Consider the following 22,592-nt stretch of genomic DNA (forward strand, 5'->3'; position numbering starts at 1 on the left):
ATAAAATACTGCATCAGAGAAATACAAAGAAAGTTGAAATGGTTCTAAGCCTTAGGACCATCTCAATTGGGTACAGATTGGTCTCTGATCTTTCTGATAGTATGGGAAAAGACAAATTTGCTGTGTGATTCAAATTGACCCTAAAAAGAGAACATGATAAATTTTCTTGGGATATGAAGTATCCTTGTTGGTCACATAGATGGTGTAGTGGGCAGTGTTTTAGTGTCAACCTGGAAATAAACACTGCATCCTTCAGCGATAATGGTTACAAAGTGCTAAAACACAAGTAAGTTAATAAAGTTTCTATGAGCTTGCTAAAATGATTTGGTTTTGGATAGCTTTTGGATAGAATCAGTAAGGTATGGAGGAGAGAGTCTACTGAAGATCTTAACTTACTTTCCATACATTTCTCTCAGCTTCTCTGTGTATGCAGTTGGTCCCACAGATGGTAAAAAATTATATCTATCTCTCATGCAAATAGTTCCATTTGCCTGGGCAGTGTAGTCTTTTTTGTTTTTGACAGGCAGACTTAGACAGTGAGAGAGAGAGAAAGTCTTCCTTCCGTTGGTTCACCCCCAAATGACCGCTACAGCCAGCACTGTGCAGATCCGAAGCCAGGAGCCAGGTGCTTCCTCCTGGTATCCCATGTGGGTGGAGGGCCCAAGCACTTGGGCCATCCTCCACTGCCTTCCCAGGCCACAGCAGAGAGCTGGACTGGAAGAGGAGCAACCGGCACAGTGCCCCAACCGGGATTAGCCTAGTGAGCCGCAGCGCTGGCCTTGGGCAGTGTAGTCTTAATTCAGCTCTACAAAAGTTTACTGATAACTTCATTAGAATCCTCTAGCCTTTACACTACTTGAATCTTCTTCTATATTTGTAACTACTGTATATGAGTAGTTATGTATGGGAGTTCGAACCCTGATGATTTCTTTTCCATGAATTCCTCTGCATTTCCTCTCTTTAATACAGTTCCAGGCATTCCATCTGGTCCTCTGTTCATCCCACTCTGCAGTTCTCCTTGACTGATTGGGCCCTTTGGTTTGATGCATTCTAAGTACTGGCACAAATACAACGTGCAACGTGAGATGAAGTTGATTCAAAAGGTGAGGAAAATACACACAAACATGGGCATTGTTCAGGGAGAGTGGACCAGGATGGGAAAGAGAGAGAGAATTCCACACCCTGTTACTCTGGATCCACATGAAGAGAGAGAGAGAGTGCACGCTAGCACATGCATGTATACCCTGTCCTCTTTGCCAGACTTCTTATAAGCTTAGAAAGGATAGTGGTTACATGGTGTCACCCCCAGGTCCCAGGTATATCCTGGGGAAGGGCTCATTTGATTGTCAGGTGGGCAGATAGAATGAAATCGGAAGGGGAAGTGTGGCTTCCAGTTCCTGACCCTAGTCTGGCTGCTTGCCTTATCCTGTATTACATGTGTACTTGTTCCTTGGCTTCTAGATCACATGTTCAACACCCTGTTGAACCCAGTACTATGGGTTGTGAACACCTTATCAAGTCTCTTTGCTGCTGGTTTAAATACCTGTCCTGACACATTATTATTTTTTTTCAAAGGTTTTATTTATTCATTTAAGAGATAGAGCTACAGACAGAGAGGGGAAGAGATAGAGAGGTCTTCCATCTGCTGGTTCACTCCGCAAATGACCGCACCAGCCAGAGCTGAGCCAAACCGAAGCTAGGAGCCAGGAGCTTCCTTTAGGTCTCCCACACTGGTGCAGGGGCCCATGCACTTGGGGCATCTTCGGCTGTTTTCCCAGGCCAGAGGCAGTGTAGGGATTGGAGTCCCTATGCCGGTCTCTCTTCTGTACTCCGGCTGCTTGCTTGCCTGCTATGCTCCCTTGGAATTTATGACCTCCTGCCCCCCACCAGCTTCCCTGGGATTTATGGCCTGATGCTTCCCGCCAGTTCTTCCCCGTGCCATCTCCTTTGTGTGGCCTTCCCGCCACATAATGTATATAGTCTTTACATTTAAATGAACCAATGAACATGTTAGGTCCCAATACCTTGCCACGTAGAGAGTAAGAAGGGAACCTACATAGGAGATGACCTGCACCCTTGTAAGTGTGAGGCTATAAAAACCTCTCTTATGCAAACGAGAGGGCCTTTTGCCTGTGCACTGCTAAAGGGCTGTGTGAGGGTAGAGGGTCCCAGCCGGCTGGTAACAAATAAACCTCTGCTTTTGCATCCTCGACTGTGCCTTGTGCATTGTGCATTGATTGGGAAATTCGGACCCAACAGCAGAGAACTGGATTCCAAAGAAGAGCAGCCAGCTGGTTTTGCAGGTGGAGGTCTAGCCTACTATGTCACAGTGCTGGCCCTGTGACACATTATTTTAAACACATCATCTGTTTAAGTGTTTAAAAATATTTAGAGATAGCTTAGCCATGTTGTCTGCTACCTAAAACATATAGGTTAACTTGTTTTTTTTTTAATTTAGTGTTTTTTTTTTTCCTTTGAGTGTGAGTCATGTTCTCTTTTTACATATGCAATGGTTGTTAATTCTCTCCAGCATATTATAAATCGCATGTTGCACAGAGTGTGGCTGTTTGTTTTTTTTTCTCAGAAGGGTGATTTTGGTTCTAGAAGATAACAGGCTAGATTAAACTTTCAAACTGTATTCTGTTAGGCATTGCCTAAAATCTCCATTACAATATGGCGCCTGGCTGATGTTCGAGGTGCATGTTTGCGGAGGTGTGTGTTTGCGGCTGCCACGGTTAAGATCAGACCACTGGCAGGGATAGGTCTGCTTTAGTTCCGGACACATGGACAGTGCATGATCCCTATACTTTACTTAAGGTGCCCATGCCTGCGTGACCTTTTCTCTGATTGGCTCCCCTACTGTGCATGTCCTTCGTAAGCTTTAAAAGCCTGTACACTTCCTCAATAGAGCGGTTCCTGCTTCGACAGAACTCACTGGTGCTTGCTGTGGTGTGCTTGACCCATCGACCTTACCTTTCCCATTTGTCTTGTTGGGGAGTGTCTGTACTGGCCCCTGCTGGTTAGGGGCCAGCCTCGGACTTGAGACTCCCACAGTATTCCATGCAGTGATACTTGGTCAGTTTGTCACTTTGCAGCTTCCATTAGCTGCTTTTTCATTGGTCCCTCTGAGGTCTCCCACACCTGTAGTTTAGTAGTCACTTCAGGGTTTTGCTGGATTTCATATGCAGATTGAATCTCTTAGATTCTTTTGTTTTTCTCTTCTACACTTCTCCTCCAGTTTCTGTTGTTAGTTTATGCTCTGACAACTTGAGCCAGTAGAGATGCAGCTTTTACTTCTTTGATCTGTGTTCAAAATAGGGGATGTCCTCTGCTACAATGCCAAAAATTTGTGTTTTGCCTTTTATTCTGATTTCTTTCTAGGTTTTCAGATGGTGGTACTATAAATTTTGTTCATATTTCAAACATTTTTTTCTTTTAGAGGGTTCATCTGACCAAATACTTTGTCATTACCTTAGTATATTCAAGGTTATATTATAAAATTTTTCTTAATCTCTCATATTCTTATCCATAGTTTTTTGCCATGGAATATTACTTCACATTTCTTCAGTCTTATTTTTCAATCGTAAAAGTTAAGTTTTTCTTCTATAGGAGTTAAAACAGAAACAAGTAAATTATGGCTTGCATTCCAGATTTAAGTCACTTCCTGTTTTTGTGTGGCCTATCAGATTTTTTTGTTATTGTAACTTTTTAATGGTTGTTTTTTGGTTCCCAGTATTCATCTTTACTTATGATCTACCTTCAAGTAGTACTGTACCTATTCATGTAAAATAATAACTTAGTGGTAGTCTACTTCTATTTATCTATTTCCAACTTCTATACCATGATTGTCATACCTTTCAATATTGTTGCTGTCTGGATTCAAACACCCAGTGATTTTTTTTAAAGAGATTGAAAATAAGAGAAAAATAAGTTCACTCTCACAGTTATCCACTTCTGGTGTTTGTATGTACTTTACTCATATTTTCATTTGCTTGTTCTATTTTTTTTTTAGATTTAAATTTTTTTTTTAAAATTCTGTATTTTTTTTTTTTGCTATTTGATCATGGTATGCTTTGGTATAATTGTCTTTTTCTGCTACTTGAGGTTCAGATGTTCCAATTTAGATGTCTGCAAGTCATGATTCTTCTGATACTAGCAGCAAGTTTCGGTTCAGTAATTCCTGAGAGAATTAGCATAGAAAAGTCTTTGTATTCACAATTACAGTGTATTTCTGTGAAAGAATTCACGGAAATCAGCCTGGGGATGAGTTGCATAGGGCAGGACCTTTGAGTTATCCAGCACCAGCTTCCCGCTGTTGTAGTTCAGTGTAGTCCTGTTGACATTACCTGTTTGTCCCAACAATGTATGACAGTATCTACAGAATACTGACAGAGAATCTCATCTGAGCCTGATTTCAGAGCTTTTACTGGGGTCTGGCCAGACAGATATTGCTGACCATAATGTGAGTGCCTTAGTCTCCAGCACATGCAGTGATTATGTTAATACCACATGGCTTGGCCGTAGCCGCGGCTCAACAGGCTAATCCTCCGCCTGCGGCACTGGCACACCGGGTTCTAGTCCCGGTCGGGGCTCCGGATTCTGTCCTGGTTGCCCCTCTTCCAGTCCAGCTCTCTGCTATGGCCTGGGAGGGCAGTGGAGGATGGCCCAGGTCCTTGGGCCCTGCACCCACGTTGGAGACCAGAAGAAGCACCTGGCTCCTGGCTTCAGATCAGCGTGGTGTGCTGGCCGCAGTGGCCACTTGGGGGGTGAACCAATAGTAAAGGAAGACCTTTCTCTGTCTCTCTCTCACTGTCCACTCTGCCTGTCAAAAAAAAAAAAAAAAATACCACATAGCTGAAGACCTCCACTGTAAATCACATTGGAAGCATAGACTCTCCAGGTGATCCAAAATGTTAAGATCAAAAAAACACATTCCTGCTAGCTGAGACATTGCAAGTGTTAAGAGATAAACACTCCCCACCCACACAAGTTGTAGAAAAGGCTAAACCTTTCTTAGAAAATATTATCCTTTAGTATACAGCTTTTGATCTGTAGTCTGGATTTCTTGAATATATGGGTTGATGGTGTTTTTTGGATTTGAAAAATGCTTAAGTTTTTACTTTTTAAAATGTTTCTGGAGTCCACCCCTTCTGAAGTATGTAGTTGCATGAATATTATACCACTTGCTATCATCCTACATGTCACAGAATCTCCAGTACTTTTTTTTTTAAGTTTTATTTATTTGAAAGAGATATAGAGTGAGGAGAGAGTGAGTGACAGAGAGAGATAGATCTTCCATCCACTGATTCATTCCCCAAATGGCTGCAATGACCAGGACTGGGCCAGGCCCAAGCTGGGAGCCTGGAGCTTCTTCCACATCTGCCACAGGGTGCAAGGGCCCAAGTGCTTGGGCCATCTTCTGCTGCTTTCCCAGGCACGTTAACAGGAAGCTGGATTTCAAATGGAGCAGTGGGGACTTTAACTGATGCCCATATGGGATGCTAGTGCTTGTAGACAGTGGCTTAACTGGCTGTGCCACAGCTCTGGTCCTGATCTCCAGTAGTTTTAACTAACATCCCATGTTAATGAGGCCCTTTGTCCTGGTGGGTCTTAATATTCTTCGTAAGAAAAGAATGAATGGAATCCTATTCTACTGATCTTTTTTTTTTTAACTTTTATTTAATGAATATAAATTTCCAAAGTACAGCTTATGGATTACAATGGCTTCCCCCCCATAACTTCCCTCCCACCCACAACCCTCCCCTTTCCCGCTCCCTCTCCCCTTCCATTCACATCAAGATTCATTTTCAATTCTCTTTATATACAGAAGATCAGTTCAGTATATATTAGGTAAAGATTTCAACAGTTTGCCCCCACATAGCAACACAAAGTGAAAAATACTGTTGGAGTACTAGTTATAGCATTAAATAAGAGTGTACAGCACATTAAAGACAGAGATCCTACATGATATTTTTTAAAAATTAATTAATTTTCTATGCCATTTCCAATTTAACACCAGGTTTTTTTTTTTTTCATTTCCAATTATCTTTATATAGAGAAGATCGATTCAGTATATACTAAGTAAAGATCTCATCAGTTTGTACCCACACAGAAACACAAAGTGTAAAAATACTGTTTTAGTACTAGTTATAGCATCACTTCACATTAGGCAACACATTAAGGACAGATCCCACATGGGATGTAAGTACACAGTGACTCCTGTTGCTGACTTAACAATTTGACACTCCTATTCATGGCGTCAGTAATCTCCCTAGGCTCTAGTCATGAGTTGCCAAGGCTATGGAAGCCTTTAGGGTTCGCTGACTTTGATCTTATTCTGATAGGGTCATAGTCAAAGTGGAAGTTCTCTCCTCCCTTCAGAGAAAGGTACCTCCTTCTTTGATGGCCCCGTTCTTTCCACTGGGATCTCACTCTTTTTTGAGTTTGTATTTAACCTCTAAACTGCAAATCTTCAGAATTCGACAGATGTCATAAAGTGAAAAGGGTCTGTTAAATCAAGTTGTCAGTTTTGTCTTTCCATCTCCATTTAACCTCCAGAAACTGCAGTGTAGTTTGTTTTTTGAAGGTACACGGTTAGCATGTGTGTTTGTGTGTGCACACATGTGTCTGTGTTCGTGTCTCTTTTGGGAGACACGGAGAGCAAGAGAGAGTTCCCATCTGCTGGTTCACTCTCCAAATGCCCTCAACAAGCTGGACTGGAACTGGTTAATGCCATGAACTGGGAATTGAATCCAAGTCTCCCCTGTGGATAGCAGGGACCCAAGTGCTTGCGCTAGCACCTGTTACCAAACAGGTTGCACATTAGCTGGAAGGTGGAATCAAACATTCTGATACAGGATGTGGGCATTCCCCACTGGTATCTTAACCAGTAGGCCAAATGCTTGCTCCAACCTGGATGAGTTTTTGTATTTGAGGTATCTCCCATGGAAAGTTCCTGAAACAGGGAATTCATTTAAGAAACTGGTAGAATCAGAAAGGTGACAGTTTAGGTGATATTTTAATGAGAGAGCCAGTAAGAAGGTCATGTTTGCGGAGTCTTGTGGAATTTTCTGACCTTTCAAATCTATTACATGAAACGATGTATAGCAGGATAATTTTTTTGTTTCTCATTTTTTGACATTTTGAAAATTTTTTTCATGCTTTTAAAGGTGGATGTTTGGCAAGCCCTATTTTCCCCTTAGGATACTGGTTATTTTCATAATTTTTTCTTAGGATTACTAATTCCTATTAGCTAATTGTTCTAAATGTAAACTTTTTGTGATGTGACATGTGATTTTCTTTTGACTTTGCTTTGTGTTTGTTTATGGCATAAGAAGCTTTTAGTTATGTATTCAGGCTTTTTCATATTATGAACTTTTTTTATTTAAAGTATGCAAATTTCATGTATTTCACATATACACATTTAGGAATACTTCCTACCCTCCCCTCCCTCCTGCCATGCTCCCACCCTTCTTCCTCCTCCCTCTCCTATTCCGACTCTTAATTTTTACAAATATCTATTTTCAGTTTACTTTGTGCTCATAAGATCAACCCTACCCCAAGAGTTCAACAAACAGTATGAAGAAAATCACTCTTCCTCAACAGTAGGGACAAGGACTGAACAATCATCAAATCTCAAAATGTCAATTTCATTCCAATACATTACATTTTAGATTCTTTTCTTAGTTGCCACAGATCAGGGAAAACACATGGTATTTGTGTTTTTGGGACTGGCTTATTTCACTAAGTATAGTGGTTTCCAGTTGAATCCATTTTGTTGCAAAAGAACAAATTTCATTTTTTTTTTAACCACTGAGTAGTATTCCATAGTGTGTAGGTAACCGTAATTTCTTTATCCAGTCATCAGTTGATGGACATCTGGGTTGATTCCATATCTTAGCTATTGTGAATTGAGCTGCAATGAACATGAGGTATGAATAACTTTCATGTGCTGATTTCATTTCCCTTGGATAAATTCCCAGGAGTGGGATGGCTGGGTCATATGGTAGACCGAGTTTCATCTTTCTGAGTTATCTCCTGAGTGGCTGCACCACTTCTGGGTATCGAATGGTGTTAAAATGGTGTTTCCTAACGTTAAAGTATAACCAAACCACTCCATGTAGCTTTCCAATTATTATGTACTTTGTCTATATTATGAATTTAATATTAACTTTATTCTGCCTGTCTAGTTTTTCAGTACATTTATGGAAAAGTCCATGGATCCACCCTAGAGACTTGTAATTCTTTCTTACTACTAAGATCATCTTCTCTTATTAATGTTCCTTTTCTGTATTTCTCAGGGTATGTGAGGTTGTGAGTGAGAATGTACTTTAGTAACAAACTCGAACCTCTATGGGCCATCAAATGTACCTGATCTCAGGCTGATGGAATGGCCTTTGCTAGAACATTGCTGGTTATTGTGACTGCAGTAAAAAGAGGGTATGAGCCAAATGTGAGCCCTTCTTTGAAGTGACACAGATCACTACTGTGGACATTTGGCTAGTCATCTGTCTTGCCCAAGATTTTCTGGGATTAGTGGGGATATGTGATTCTCTCACAAGAAATAGCACTGAAAGTGAGTGGGCAGTGGTTTCATAGTGGAATTCCCCTCCTCCCACGTGTATCTCAAGTTGATCCCACACTGCATATCTTAAGGTCCCCTCTATTCATCTATTGCTTCTCTTGATTTAAGGCTAGTGAGCTAAGATGACAAGTTATTCACCTTTTCTGTATGCAGTGTGTAATGTAGTAGGATAGGGCATAAGTAGGACAATCACAGTAAGCCTTCTATTTGAAAAATGATGCAGCGGGTGGGGCCAGGTGCATCATGTCATGACAGTGGTGTGATCTTGAAATCCTGGGTGTATAGGTTGTCTGTGACCTCTAACTTTAGGATGAGTCACAAGTTCTTTGATGTGGCCTTGATTCTGCATCCTGGTTTCCCCTTAATGGTTTGCTTTCTAAGGCAGTGTCCTCTGCCCTCTGAAATAATATCCTCACTTTCCCGTCGTTCACACTGGACTCATTGGCAAAGACCTGCTCTTTGAGGCATGCTTCTTTTTTTTTTTGACAGGCAGAGTGGATACTGAGAGAGAGACAGAAAGGTCTTCCTTTTTGCCGTTGGTTCACCCTCCAATGGCCGCTGCGGCCGGCGCATCGCGCCGATCCGAAGCCAGGAGCCAGGTGCTTCTCCTGGTCTCCCATGCGAGTGCAGGGCCCAAGGACTTGGGCCATCCTCCACTGCCTTCCAGGCCATAGCAGAGAGCTGGCCTGGAAGAGGGGCAACCGGGATAGAATCCGGCGCCCCAACCGGGACTAGAACCCGGTGTGCCGGCGCCGCGAGGCGGAGGATTAGTCTGTTAAGCCACGGCGCCAGCCTGAGGCATGCTTCTTATCCATATTTTTAAACAGCAGCTGCATATTAAACTATCAGTCCTTTTTAGGTCTGTTTTGGTGCCTTGGTAGTGTGACTCTGAAAAATCTTCTTAGAGTTGTGTTTTTTGAGAACATCTTCCAAATACTGGTTCACCCCCAGATGCTCACAACAACTGAGGCTCAGCCAGAACTCAATCTCAGTCTCCCACATGAGTGTCAAGGGCACTAATAGTGGAGCCATAATCGCTGCCTGGCATGGTATGCATTATCAGGAAACTGGAATTGTAAGCAGAGCTGGGATTTGAATCCAGGCACTGCAGTTTGGGATTTGTTCATCTCAAGTGCCACCTTAACCACTGCACCAAGTACCCACCCCAGAGTTACATCTTTATGATTCCAGCTTGCTCTAGGTTTTTTGTCACATGACTTTTATCTGTTTTTCCCTTTATGCTAAAGTACTTTTTTCAGATCATGTGTTTTGTTTAAGAATACCTCATCTTTATCTTTCCTGTAGGTCATTTTGAGCAATTGAAATAAGTTATTGTGGGACAAATTAATCCATACACAGGTATTAACAGTGGTTTTCATCATCATAACCTTAATTTGTTAGTTATTTTGGGGTTGAATGTTAACTGCTTTTGTTTCCCAAAGTATTTCCCATTGTGTTTTTTTTTTTCTGTAAGAACTAGAGGATAACAACTCTGTCATCTTTAAGCAGTGAAAGATAAAGCAAGAAATACTTTGAGATTTCTAACTGTACTTCACCCTAAATTTCTCTTATCTCCCAATTCTGTGTCCCTCTTTTTTTCTTTTTTCAAATTCATTTGAAAGACAGCTCTTATCTGCTGGGTCACATTCCAGATGACCACACAACTAGGGTTGGGCTAGGGAGAAAGCCAGGAGTGATACTCAATCCAGATCTTCTGGATTGGTCACAGGGACCCAGCTACTTGAAGCATCACTGTTCCCCTCAGGCTCTAAGTTAGCAAGAAGCTGGAGTCAGGAGCCAGAGGTGGGAATTGGCACTCCCATGTCTTAATTACTAAGATGAATACCTGTTCCTCTTCCCCCTTTTTGTTTGTAAACTGGCTTTCTTTTTCATTAGTTCAGCATGCTTTATCAAATTCAGTGAATAATAACCAAGATACATTACTGTCATTTTTTTCCAGCCTCTTTTTCTTTTCTTTTCTTTTCTTTATTTTTTTAAAGATTTATTTATTATTTATTTGAAAGTAAGAGTTACACAGAGAGTGGAGAGGCAGAGATAGAGAGAGGTCTTCCATCCGATGGTTGACTCCCCAGTTGGCTGCAGTGGCCGGAGCTGCGCCTATCTAAAGGCAGGAGCCAGGAGCTCCTTCCACGTGGGTGCAGGGGCCCAAGCACTTGGGCCATCTTCTACTGCTTTCCCAAGCCATAGCAGAGAGCTGGATCAGAAGAGGAGCAGCTGGGACTCGAACCAGCACCCATATGGGGTGATACCACTGCAGACTGGGACTTTAACCCGCTGCGCTACAGCGCCGGCCCCATCCAGCCTCTTTTTCTAAAGCTTTAAGTGCAAGAGATGACCATTATTTGACTTAATAAGTAATATTTGGCTTACATAGTTACATTTCCCGTAGTCAGTTATCATTATTTGCATGCCAGAGGGTTTCAAAGGTTCCTGGAGTGGCAGGCATTTGGCCAAGTGTTTAAGATACCCGTACTCCATATCAGAGTACCTGAATTGGAGTCCAACTCTACTCTATGTTCTTGTGACCTACTGCTGATGTGTTGAATTGGAATATGTTGTCACAGGTATTGTTGTCATTTGAGGATGTGGCTGTGTACTTCACCTGGGAGGAGTGGCAGAAACTGGATAATACTCAGAGGACCCTGTACAGGGATGTGATGCTGGAGATCTATAGCAACCTGCTGTCTTTGGGTGAGCAAAACTCCCCAGTAACTCTCAATTGGGACAGTTTATTTTTTGACAAAGGAATGAACCTTTTTTTAAATTACTTTTATTTATTTATTTGAAAGACTGAGTAACAGAGAGGGAGAGACAGAAACACCGGGAGAGCGAGAGAGAGATGCTTCATCCACTGGTTTACTCTGTGAATGGCTGCAGTAGCCAGGGCTGGGCCAGGCTGCATCCAGAAGCCAGGAGCTCCATCCAGGACTCCCACGTGGGTAGAGAGGCCCAAGGACTTGAGCCATCTTCAGTTGCTTTCCTATGTGCATTACCAGGGAGTGGGATCATAAGTGGAGCAACCAGGACTCAAACTGGCGCTCATGTGATGTCAGCACTGCAGACATCAGCTTTTTTTTTTTTTTTTTTTTTGACAGGCAGAGTGGACAGTGAGAGACAGAGAGAAAGGTCTTCCTTTTGCTGTTGGTTCACCCTCCAATGGCCGCCGCGGTAGGCGCGCTGCTGCCGGCGCACCACGCTGATCCAATGGCAGGAGCCAGGTGCTTCTCCTGGTCTCCCATGGGGTGCAGGGCCCAAGAACTTGGGCCATCCTCCACTGCACTCCCTGGCCACAGCAGAGAGCTGGCTTGGAAGAGGGGCAACCGGGACAGGATCGGTGCCCCGACCGGGCGGAGGATTAGCCTACTGAGCCGCGGCGCCAGCCCAGACATCAGCTTTACCCACTACACCACAGCGCCGGCCCCAGGAATGAACATTTTATAAGGTTTACTGCTCTTGGGGATAGCACTGTGGCATATTAGGTAAAGCCACTGTCTGCGGTGCCGGCATCCCATATGGGTACCGGTTCGAGTACTAGCTGCTCCACTTCCAATCTAGCTCTCTGCTAATGGCTTGGGAAAGCAGTAGAAGGTGGCTCAAGTCCTTGGGCCTCTGCACCTGTGTGGGAGACCCAGAAGAATCTCCTGGCTTCAGATTGGCACAGCTCCAGCCATCTGGGGAGTGAACCAGCGGATGGAAGACCTCTTTCTACCCTGCCCCCCCTCTGCCTCTGCCTCTCTGTAACTCTGCTTTTCAAATAAATAAATAAATATATTTTTTTTAAAAAAAAAAAACAAGGTTACTGCTCTCTACATGTTGATTCCAGGCTGTGAAGAATACAACTATAAATACCTCCGTAAAAGATTCATACAACCTCTTTCATTGTACTGCTCCTGAAACCAAACTGTTGTCATTCTTCAAAAGACTTTAGCAAAGTCTGACATTTTTTCCCATTAACAGGGTACTACCTTACCAAACCTGAGGTGATCTCTAAGTTGGAGCAAGGAGCTGAGCCATGGAACATAGAAGAATCCCCAAACCAGAGCCTCCCAGGTCAGTTAGTGCAACACTGGGCAGGGGATGAGGGGATGTGGGACAAGGCAAATTTTGGCCATGTGGAGCTGTTTTCACTCAAGCTCTGGCCCTGAGAGCAGCTGGTGTCAGACATCACACACATGCTCTGCAGTCTCCAGAGAGAGCTGCGATTTGTTCATCCGTCTTTGTCTTCTGTTTGGTTGCTGATGAATATTTTTAGCCTCACCAAAAATCCAATGCATAAACTTTTTTTCTTTGGTAGATTCATTATCTAACTTAGTTGTCCTTTTCTCCGTGTGTGTACCTTGTTCCCCTTCAGGTTTTTATTCATGCTTGCATTCTTTTACTGCTTGTTAACGGGTCAGCTGATGGGCAGTGCTCGTTTTATTGATAGGGAAGGCTGTAGTAATGAAATGAAATATGTTGTCTTTTACAGAACTTTTATTCTCTTTAAAGCAAAAACCTAAACAGGTGTATGTTGTCATGAGAAATGAGGTAAGAACCATGAAGGATGTTTTTCTAGAATGAGAAAATGAACAAAATGGGGTCTGTTCTAAGATTGTTCCTCAGGAAAGGCAGCTTTATAGGGAGATGCTACTTATTTTGGGTTACTTGCATTTTTTGATGACAGGTTTCCAAACTTGCCATGTAATACATATGAGGTATAAGTGCTAGAATAGACAATGTACATCCACTTTGAAATAAAATTTGCAGATTATTACTTGAAGTTTGTATTTAAAGTAATACAGAGAAAGTTTCCTCGGAAATGGGTGAGCAAATGAAAAAAGAGGGTCAGGATCAAGCCTTGTTTACCATGACATCAGAAATTGTGGGGCCAGTCAAGACCCAGCGTAAGAACACTGAAAGGACTCTTCCTGGAGTTGGCAGGGAAAACACGAGATGCTGGATCGCAAGGCCTGATGAACCAAACATTTCCTTTTGAAGGGTTCATCCTTGGTTTTGGTGGAGTTTGAAGTCAGCATTATCTGTTTCTCTTTTTAAAATCCTTCAAAAACTAAGATACAAGAAATGTATTTTGAGACATGATTCTCTGTGAGAGGAGAGAACTGAAACTCCAATGGAGTAAACAGTGTCCTGCAGCAGTGAATTATAAATAAGGGATGTATGTATCAGGAAATGAAGGGGAAATGCCAGAGGTTTTGATCTTCGAAGTAGCCAGAAAACCATGGTTCAAAGATGTTTTGCCCTGCCTCATGGCAGAACCAAATCCTTTAGAACAGAATAGAGTTGGAGCCCAGAATAGCTGATAAAAGCTTTTTCTGTGCCCATTAAGGTTCTGAGAAGCAAAAAAAAAAAAAAAAAAAAGTTAGGAACATGGAAGAAGCTGTCTTCATCTAGTTTGGGGAAGAAGAGATTATATATTTGAAAAACCTCACAGCTTCCCATAGTCATTCCATTGGGAGGACTCTTAACTTGACCAACACAGGTACAAATTTTGGTTTTAAACCATGTTCCCGCTTGGACAGATAAGTGAGCCTGTCCTGTAGGTGCATGTACAGCTCCAAGACAGCTTTGCCACCTTCAAGAATAAAAAAACAATGTAGAAACAAAAAAAAATATATACACACAGTTATTATAAGAAAAGAGAACAGGAAAAACAAAAGATGAAAGAACATCTCTCAGCTTAATACTATGCCTAGACAGTAGGTAAATATTTTAACTGAACCCTTACTTTGTAGTAAAAGAAACCCTTAGATATAGCATTGAAAAGAATTATGATATAACAGTATAAAATCTGTTACTGTAATTAATTATTTTCATTCACTGCAGAGAAAATTATGTATTTATGACTTTTTAAAATATTTTTAAATATTATGTCATCAGTAAGAGAAGAAACACTTAGAAGAAATGCTTAGTTGTGATTTGTGGTTATTTTTTTCTCATTTCAGTTGTCCAAAGAATGGATGACCTGCCTGGATTGAGCAAGCAAAGTCAAGACAGACATTTGTGGCAAGGTGTAGTCACAAACAGCAATTCAGCAATGAAGGAGGGATTTGAATTAAGAAAAATATTTAATTTAAGCTCAAATCATATTTCAAAACCTATAAAGTTCAGAAAATATTCAGGAATGAGGTCTGAGGCATTAAAGGTATATCAGAAGGTGCTTTTCCCTGGCAAGCCTGATGAGCTGCATATTTCAGAGAAACTTGAAGCCCAAGATTTAACTGAGAAATCTTTACTCAGATGCTGTGAGAACCTTAGTCAACATCACAAGGATCAAACTTTGCAGCAGACTTTGGAATATAATGGGCAGTGGAAAGCCTTCAACAGGGATGCACTGTTTACACAAAAGAGGGTGCATATGAGAGAGACCCCATGTAAGCATAAATATGGGAAAGCCTGTGACAAGTCACCTCTCATTGTTGGAGAAACAACTCCGATAGCAAAGAACATTCTCAGCAGAAATTCTAACCTTGCTAACCATCAGCAAATGTGCATAGGTGAGAAACCGTATGAATGTAAAGGATGCCAGAAAACTTTCTCCTGTAAGTCATACCTCATTCAACATCAGAATTCTCACACGGGTGAGAAAGCATTTGAATGTAAAAGGTGTACAAAGTCCTACTACTACAAGTGTCAACTTGCTCTGCACCAGAAAATTCACATGGTAGAAAAGCCTTATGAGTGTAATGAATGTGGCAAAGCCTATTTTCAGAAGGCAGCCCTCAGCGTACATTTGATAACTCACACAGGAGAACGACCCTTTGAATGTAGTTTTTGTGGGAATACCTTCTCCAGGCAGTCAAGCCTGAGGAAACATGAAAAACTTCATACAGGGGAAAAACCTCATACATGTGGAAAGACTTTGTGCATGAATGGAGACCTCACATCCCAGCAGAGAACTCTCACAAGAGAACGTCCCTATAAATGTAATGAATGTGGAAAAGCTTTCTCCAAGAAGGGGGGCCTCACTTTCCATCAGAGAACACACACAGGGGAACAGCCTTATAAATGTGATGAATGTGGGAAAACCTTCTCCAGAAAGGGAGACCTCAGTTTGCATAAGAGAACTCACACAGGGGAAAAAGCTCATGTGTGTAGTTCCTGTAAAAAGCCCTTTTACCGGAAGTCCCACCTCATAATACATCAGCGAACTCATACAGGGGAAAGACCTTATGCATGTAGCACATGTGGATTAGCCTTTTACCGGAAGACAGACCTCATTAAGCATCAAAGATTCCAAAAGGGGGGAAATCATTATGAATGTAATGAATGTGGCAAAGTCTTTTGCAAGAGAATACATTTCAGGACACATCAGAGAACTCACGCAGGGGAGAAAACATAGAATGGAAAGAATGGAAGCATCTTTTGTGGCCAGTCACACCTCAGCAGGCAATGTATTGACAGAAGAAAAATGTTATGAAGATGATGCGGGAATATCATAAATCAGACCTTGCCAGATGTCAGTGAAATAGAGGAGACACCTTGGAAGTGTAGTGTGAATAAAAACTTGCCAAAATTCACACATCTTCAAATGTAGAGGAAATGACAGAAGGGAGTAACTATTCACAGACTGGCTGTGTAGTCTTGAAATCCCCTCTTTTGGACAGTTTGTGTTCATAGCCTCACCTTACTGAGCTCTACTTTCACATTTCACTTTTGGGAATAAACAAACCTTCAGTCCACAACAGCCACCTAGAAAATATCATCTTCATAATTTGCTAAGTTATTTGGAATGACTGAGTTTTGTTTGTTTATTTTTGTCTCTTCATGATTCTTTGTCACATTATTCTGGTACAGACCAGCTGTGTGACCACAGGGGCATCACATGATTCATATGTCAGGCATATGCTATACATCCAGCCCAGTATGATGAGTGCTTCGTCAGGGTAGAGGATCATGTCCATTGACCTCTGAGGCCGTGATAACCAGAGTCTTGTTTGCACATGAGACTGGGACTGCCTGTATCATCAGAAGTCTGTGTTTGTAGGGTGAGGTGTGGCTGTGGCAGTGTCCCCAGTTCTCATCCAGCTTCCTGGGCTTGGTAGGCGTTCCCTTCTCTGCTTTTCTTGCTGGCTACCGCCCTGGGCATCCCCAGATGCCAGTACCTTCAATATGAAGGCCAGATCTATTGCTATTCCCTTGACTGATAACCATCTTGTCATTCATCCTCCCCGTCCCATTTTACCCATCTGGTTTCCACTTGCTGGTGTACTCGCCAGATCCTGACCTCCTGGCTTTTATTGTCCTGGCCATTAGTACCTGGTGTGAATCATTCTCACATGGGCTCTGGCCGTCCCCATCTGGAAAGACCTGCATGGTCGTGCGTTGCTGTGCAGAAGACTCATTGTCCTGAGCCTCACGGCTGTGCACTTCTCCAGTTTACCTTCTCTTGACTGCTTTACCTGCCGGGCTCAGCCTTCCTCCCACAGCATCCAGATGCACCATCTGGGACTGCCCTCTGCAGCGCCTGTCCCCTGACCACACCCATGTCTTCCACTGAGTGCTGGAAGAAGTCCAGGACAGTTTCTCAGTGGCCTTGATACAATAATCTGTGACCACCTGGCTTGCAGCCAAAGCCACTGACCCTTGCTAACCTCTGGCTTTTATCTGAGGTAGCATCCTGGGCTGACAATTTGGAACCTGGCTTTTTCTGTGGAATAGTGCAGAGGAGTGTGTGCAGGTGAGCATACTTTGGTTACTGTTACCCTCAGGGATATGTGTGAACCCCCACACCTGCCTCCCAGCCCACTGCCTGAGGATAGTTGCAATCCCTAGCTGACCTTGCGACCTTTAAGGCTAACGTGCTTTATATAGGGAGCAGGGGCTTTCAGAAGTGCACCTTTGAGGCTTGCTCTTGGCATGGGGTCTGTGCAGAGACTTGTGCCCTAAGAGTCCGACACTGAGCTATCCTGGAGAGTTGGGGGAGGGTAGATTCTGGTCATGGGCCTCGTTGGCATGCTGGCTTGTGAATTCATTCTCTCTGTGTTAAACCCTTGGGCTCTTCCACTAACTCTCTTGTGAACAGTTTGTTCTCTCCTAAAAATTCCATTATTAGTGATGTATGTTTCAGTCAGGAGTGGTTCCAGAGTATCTGTGCTGTTGAGCCCACTGGCGTCACCCCAGTGTCAGGTCTGAGCATCCCTGCAGCTGCTGCCATCCTTTTGTCCTCCCCTGTGGCTACTTTGCAGAGTCGCTGAGCAGCCTGGTTTGTGAGCAGGCTTGGAGGTAGATGTGGGTGCCATGTTAGTCGTTGCTGTTTGTTCCCCGCAGGCCTCTATGGGCACATGAGTCTGTTAGCAGTAAGTGAAGCTGCAGTGTACCGCCATGGGATTCATCTCCCACAAGCTGCCATCCTTGACTTTTCTCCTGTACGTGGTGAGCACTGCTGAGTACCCCATGGCGGACAAGTGATGGGGATGAATAAGAAATGTGTAAAACTCTGGGTTCAAACATAGTTCCTCCTTGAGGAGTGCACTTTCCCCATGCATTCCTGTTCACCGCCTGCACTGGAACTTCCCTGTGGAGTACTGATTGTGCTAACCTCTCAGATTCACTAAGCCATGTGAGCACCACAGAAGGGAAGCAGGTATCCAGAGTGGGAGTGGACAAGGTGAGAAGCTAGTCGTAGGACAAATCACGCTCTGTGATGCTAAGGCCAGTGATTTTCTGCAGCCAAACATAATCTGGGAACCAGGGCTCCAGGAATGTCAGCATCAACTGGAAGCTTGTTTTTTTTTAATTTTTTTTTGTTTTTGTTTTTTGACAGGCAGAATGGACAGTGAGAGAGAGACAGAGACAAAGGTCTTCCTTTGCTGTTGGTTCACCCTCCAATGGCCACCGCAGCTGGCATGCTGTGCCGGTGCTGCAGGCGCTGCAGGCGGAGGATTAGCCTATTGAGCTGCTTGTTTATTTGCAAACTCTCCATGCCACCCCAGACCAACAACAGCAGAGTCTGCAATGGCAGGACTCCCAGGTGACCTGTATGTGGTGTGAAGTTTTCAGAAGCCACTGTTCTAGAACATATGTGGAGCTGTTTCGGGTCTGTGGATAAAGATAGATTTTTCCTTGGCCTAAACTTCCTCACATAGGAATAGTCTCCCAGGGTACCTGTTTTAGAGTAAATTTTTATCTGAGGACTGACAAGTGGTTTGTAAGTTTCACGGCAGCAAATATTTATGAAGCATCCAATGTCCGAGACTGTGAGGCTGGAGGGGTGGTTGTTGGATTGTTCATGATGGAACCCATTTTCCAGAATATAGAATAAAGCTGTTGTGTTGAAGCCGTTTTTAAACTTCCTTAAACCAGAATGTGGTTCACGAAATTTCTTTCCAGTCTTTGACCCTAATCGATGTCGTTCTCCTGAGCTTAGAGGTGGATGGGCAGCTGAATCAGAACAGATCAAACACTCTTCCTGGTGTTTCTGGCTTGGAATATTTCTGCTGCTTTGCGAAGAAACCTGGTTCTTATCATTAGAAACATCAGAATATCAGGCATGTTTTAAATAGCAGATTTTAGTTCACTCAGAAATGATAAAATCTGCTTCTAGCTGTTTAAAAAAAGAGGGATGCTTTCAACCCTAGCATTAAATAAATAAATAAATACTTGTGAGTCAGTGTAAGAAAATACTTTTAGTTGGGCAACCCCGACTTTATGCTGCAGAGAAAAATCATCATCTAAACTTTTGAGTTACAGCAGGTTCAGCCATAGCTTTGATTGCCTTCATCCAGTATCTTAGTGCTGATAAAGGCTAATGAGCACATGTACAGTTGCTTGTCAGGCTTCCTAGTAATTAAATTAGAATGGCCATGGCTGTGCTTCCTGGGTAATCTGATGCAGCACGGTGTCAGGAAACTCGGGGGAGGACCACCCAGAACAACAGGGAAGTAGCCTCTGTCATGCAAGTGATCATTTTGCAAAGGTTGGATTTTACACCTTTCCTAGGGGCTGGTTAGTACAATACAGAGAACAAAGAGGAAACATACAACATGGCACTTACCACCAATGCCAGTGCTCATCTCATTATGGCTATAACCAAGGATATTAATAATTTTTGTGTTACTTGCTTTTCTCTAGCACCAAACCAAAGCCATTAATTTGATTTGAGGTATATACACAATACATACACAAAATACTTTTCATAAGTAATGTTGTATTTTAAAATATTGGAAACCTAGTACAAACTACCTAGTTTGTAGTTTGACTTAGTGGGACAAGAAAATAACAACATTCAGCAAGTGAGGGTTATACTGATACTAAAGCTCTTAGAAGTTCAAAATGCATTCCTCTCCATTTATACTTACCTCCAGCCACACGACATCCTGAGGGCATTTATTATGAGAAAAATGTCAATCACAGCTTTCATAAATTCCTTTGGAAGGAATAATGAGAAAGTAAATTGGAAGGTGAGACTGCATCTTTGTTTTCAAGCAAGTGGTCTGAATTTTTCTTCTTATAGAAAAAGTTTAAATCAGTTTATTATAAATATATCTAAACCATTAAATTTTGCAGCTTTCAGGTAAAGTCCAGCACACTGTTCACACAAAGTCTATAAGAAGAGGTCAGTAGAGATCATCTAATCTTAAATCGTAACATCATCCATTCGAGTCCTTGACATAATCCCTCTCCAGTAAGAGCACAGCAGGCCTGGATATGCCACTGGTGATCTTTGATAGAAGTCAGCTTCAAAAACTGACTTCTCCAAGTGATCAATTTCTGTTCACAATTGATCATAATGATAGGACTAAGAGCCAAAGGAATCACATAAACAAGACTAGTGGCTGCAAATACTAACGGATAGAATAAAAAAGGGAGAGAACGATCCAACATGGGAAGCGAGATACACAGCAGACTCATAGAATGGCAGATGTCCTAAACAGCACTCTGGCCTCAGAATCAGCCCTTAAGGCATGCGGATCCGGCTGAAAAGCCCATGAGAGTATTTCAGGCATGGAAAGCCAAGACACTCTGGCAAAAAAAAAAAAAAAAAAAGAAAGAAAGAAAGAAAGAAAGAAACCTAAATGAAAGATCTCTGCAAGAGAGATCCCAGTGGAAAGAACAGGTCATCAAAGAAGGAGGTACCTTTCTCTGAAGGGAGGAGAGAACTTCCACTTTGACTATGACCTTGTCTAAATATGATCAGAGTTGGTGAACTCAAAAGGCTTCCATAGCCTTGGCAACTCGTGATAAGAGCCTAGGGTGATTACTGATACCATAAACAAGATTGTCAACTTGTTAAGTCAACATAAGGAGTCACTGTGCACTTACTCCTCATGTAAGATCTCTGTCCTTAATGTGCTGTGCATTGTGATTTAATGCTATAACTAGTACTCAAACAGTATTTTTCACTTTGTGTTTCTATGTGGGTGCAAACTGTTGAAATTTTTTTTTCTCTCTCTTTTTTTTTTTTTTTTTTGACAGAGTGGATAGTGAGAGAGAGAGACAGACAGAGAGAAAGGTCTTCCTTTTTGCCATTGGTTCATCCTCCAATGGCCACTGCGGACGGCACATCTCGCTGATCCAAAGCCAGGAGCCAAGTGCTTCTCCTGGTCTCCCATGCGGGTGCAGGGCCCAATCACTTGGGCCATCCTCCACTGCCTTCCCGGGCCATAGCAGAGAGCTGGCCTGGAAGAGGGACAACCGGGATAGAATCCGGCGCCCCAACCAGGACTAGAACCTGGTGTGCCGGCGCCGCAAGGCGGAGGATTAGCCTGTTAAGCCATGGCGCCGGCCTGAAATCTTTACTTAATATATGCTAAACTGATCTTCTTTATATAAAGAGAATTGAAAATGAATCGTGATGTGAGTGGAAGGGGAGAGGGAGCGGGAAAGGGGAGGGTTGTGGGTGGGAGGGAAGTTATGGGGGAGAGCCCATTGTAATTCATAAGCTGCACTTTGGAAATTTATATTAATTAAGTAAAAGTTAAAAAAAAATAAAAACTGACTTCTGCTACAGCCATGCATTCTTTAACATCCTGTTTATTAGCAAAAATCAGCAATCCCCCTTTCCTTAAGTCCTCATGTGCTAACATTTTATAGAGTACTTCTCTAATTACAGAATTCCTCTCTGTACTGTCCACAACAACCATTACAAATTCTGTTAGTATAGTAAGTGTTGCAGGAAAAACGAAGAGATTCCTGGCCACCAATATCCCACTTCAGGAAACATGTATTATTAATCACTATCTCTTCTACATTACTTCCTGTTGTAGGGGATGCATGTACAACTTCATTCATAGAAAATTGGTAAAGGATGGTAGTTTTCCCTGCATTATCCAGCCCAACAATTATAACTGTGCTCCTGGTGACTGAACAGTCTCCATATCCTGGTGAAGAGAATTCCCATTCTCGGGCAGCGGGCCCCCTCCCTGGGCTCAGGCGGAGGGGCAGAGAGACGCGCTGGAGCCTCTGCCGCTGCTGCCGCTGCTGCCGCTGCTGCTCCCACGCTGGTCGCCCGTCTGCCTCCAGGGAACAGAAGGGAGGCTGAAGTCCAGGCCATCCTGCGGTGCGCGAGGCCCTGCCGCTGCCACCGTGGCACTCGCCTGGCTCGCGGACATCGCCGCTGCGTTGTCTGCAAGGAGCCTCGCGGGCCGCGTCCTCCCCCAGTGCCTCTCTACATCGAGCATAGATTAACAGCTGTTATAAAGAGGAGGGAGTGGAAGGGATAAAGGGGGACCAAAGTGAAAGGCAGAATATGGCTGGAGCATGAGCGTTTGAGCCAGGTGTTCAAATATGCAAGAAGCAAACGAGATTTCATATTTTAGAAGGTAGAGTAGGACTAGATACATAGTCCTAAAACATCTCTCTATATGCCACAAGGCAACCACAGAGATATTTTCATGTCCTCTAACCTGAGAGGATAAAGCAGAGGCCCCAGCAGGGTGAAAGGTTTCTAGCATCCCTCCGACCCCTCTTGACTCTGAATTTTTTCTTGACAGCTGGAACCATATGTTTACCAGGTGTCAGAGAGAGGCTGAATGGGAGCTGCTACTTC

At 43.0% G+C, this 22,592-nt stretch overlaps 1 protein-coding gene and 1 pseudogene across 1 annotated transcript; one reads left to right on the top strand and one right to left on the bottom strand.

Moving 5' to 3' along the window:
• The first annotated feature begins 1,003 nt into the window (after nucleotides 1-1,003).
• On the top strand, nucleotides 1,004-16,273 carry LOC133769697 (zinc finger protein 717-like). The gene is made up of 4 exons (XM_062204890.1): nucleotides 1,004-1,103; nucleotides 11,170-11,296; nucleotides 12,563-12,655; nucleotides 14,548-16,273. The coding sequence occupies exons 1-4, from the start codon at nucleotides 1,044-1,046 to the stop codon at nucleotides 15,942-15,944; spliced, it is 1,677 nt and encodes a 558-aa protein (XP_062060874.1). The 5' UTR covers nucleotides 1,004-1,043; the 3' UTR covers nucleotides 15,945-16,273.
• A 3,897-nt stretch (nucleotides 16,274-20,170) lies between these two features.
• Nucleotides 20,171-21,944, bottom strand: LOC133769698 (ADP-ribosylation factor-like protein 5A; annotated as a pseudogene).
• Between the last annotated feature and the right edge of the window lie 648 nt (nucleotides 21,945-22,592).

The sequence above is a fragment of the Lepus europaeus genome, chromosome 11, assembly GCF_033115175.1.
Source record: "Lepus europaeus isolate LE1 chromosome 11, mLepTim1.pri, whole genome shotgun sequence".
Classification (NCBI taxonomy): Eukaryota; Metazoa; Chordata; class Mammalia; order Lagomorpha; family Leporidae; genus Lepus; species Lepus europaeus.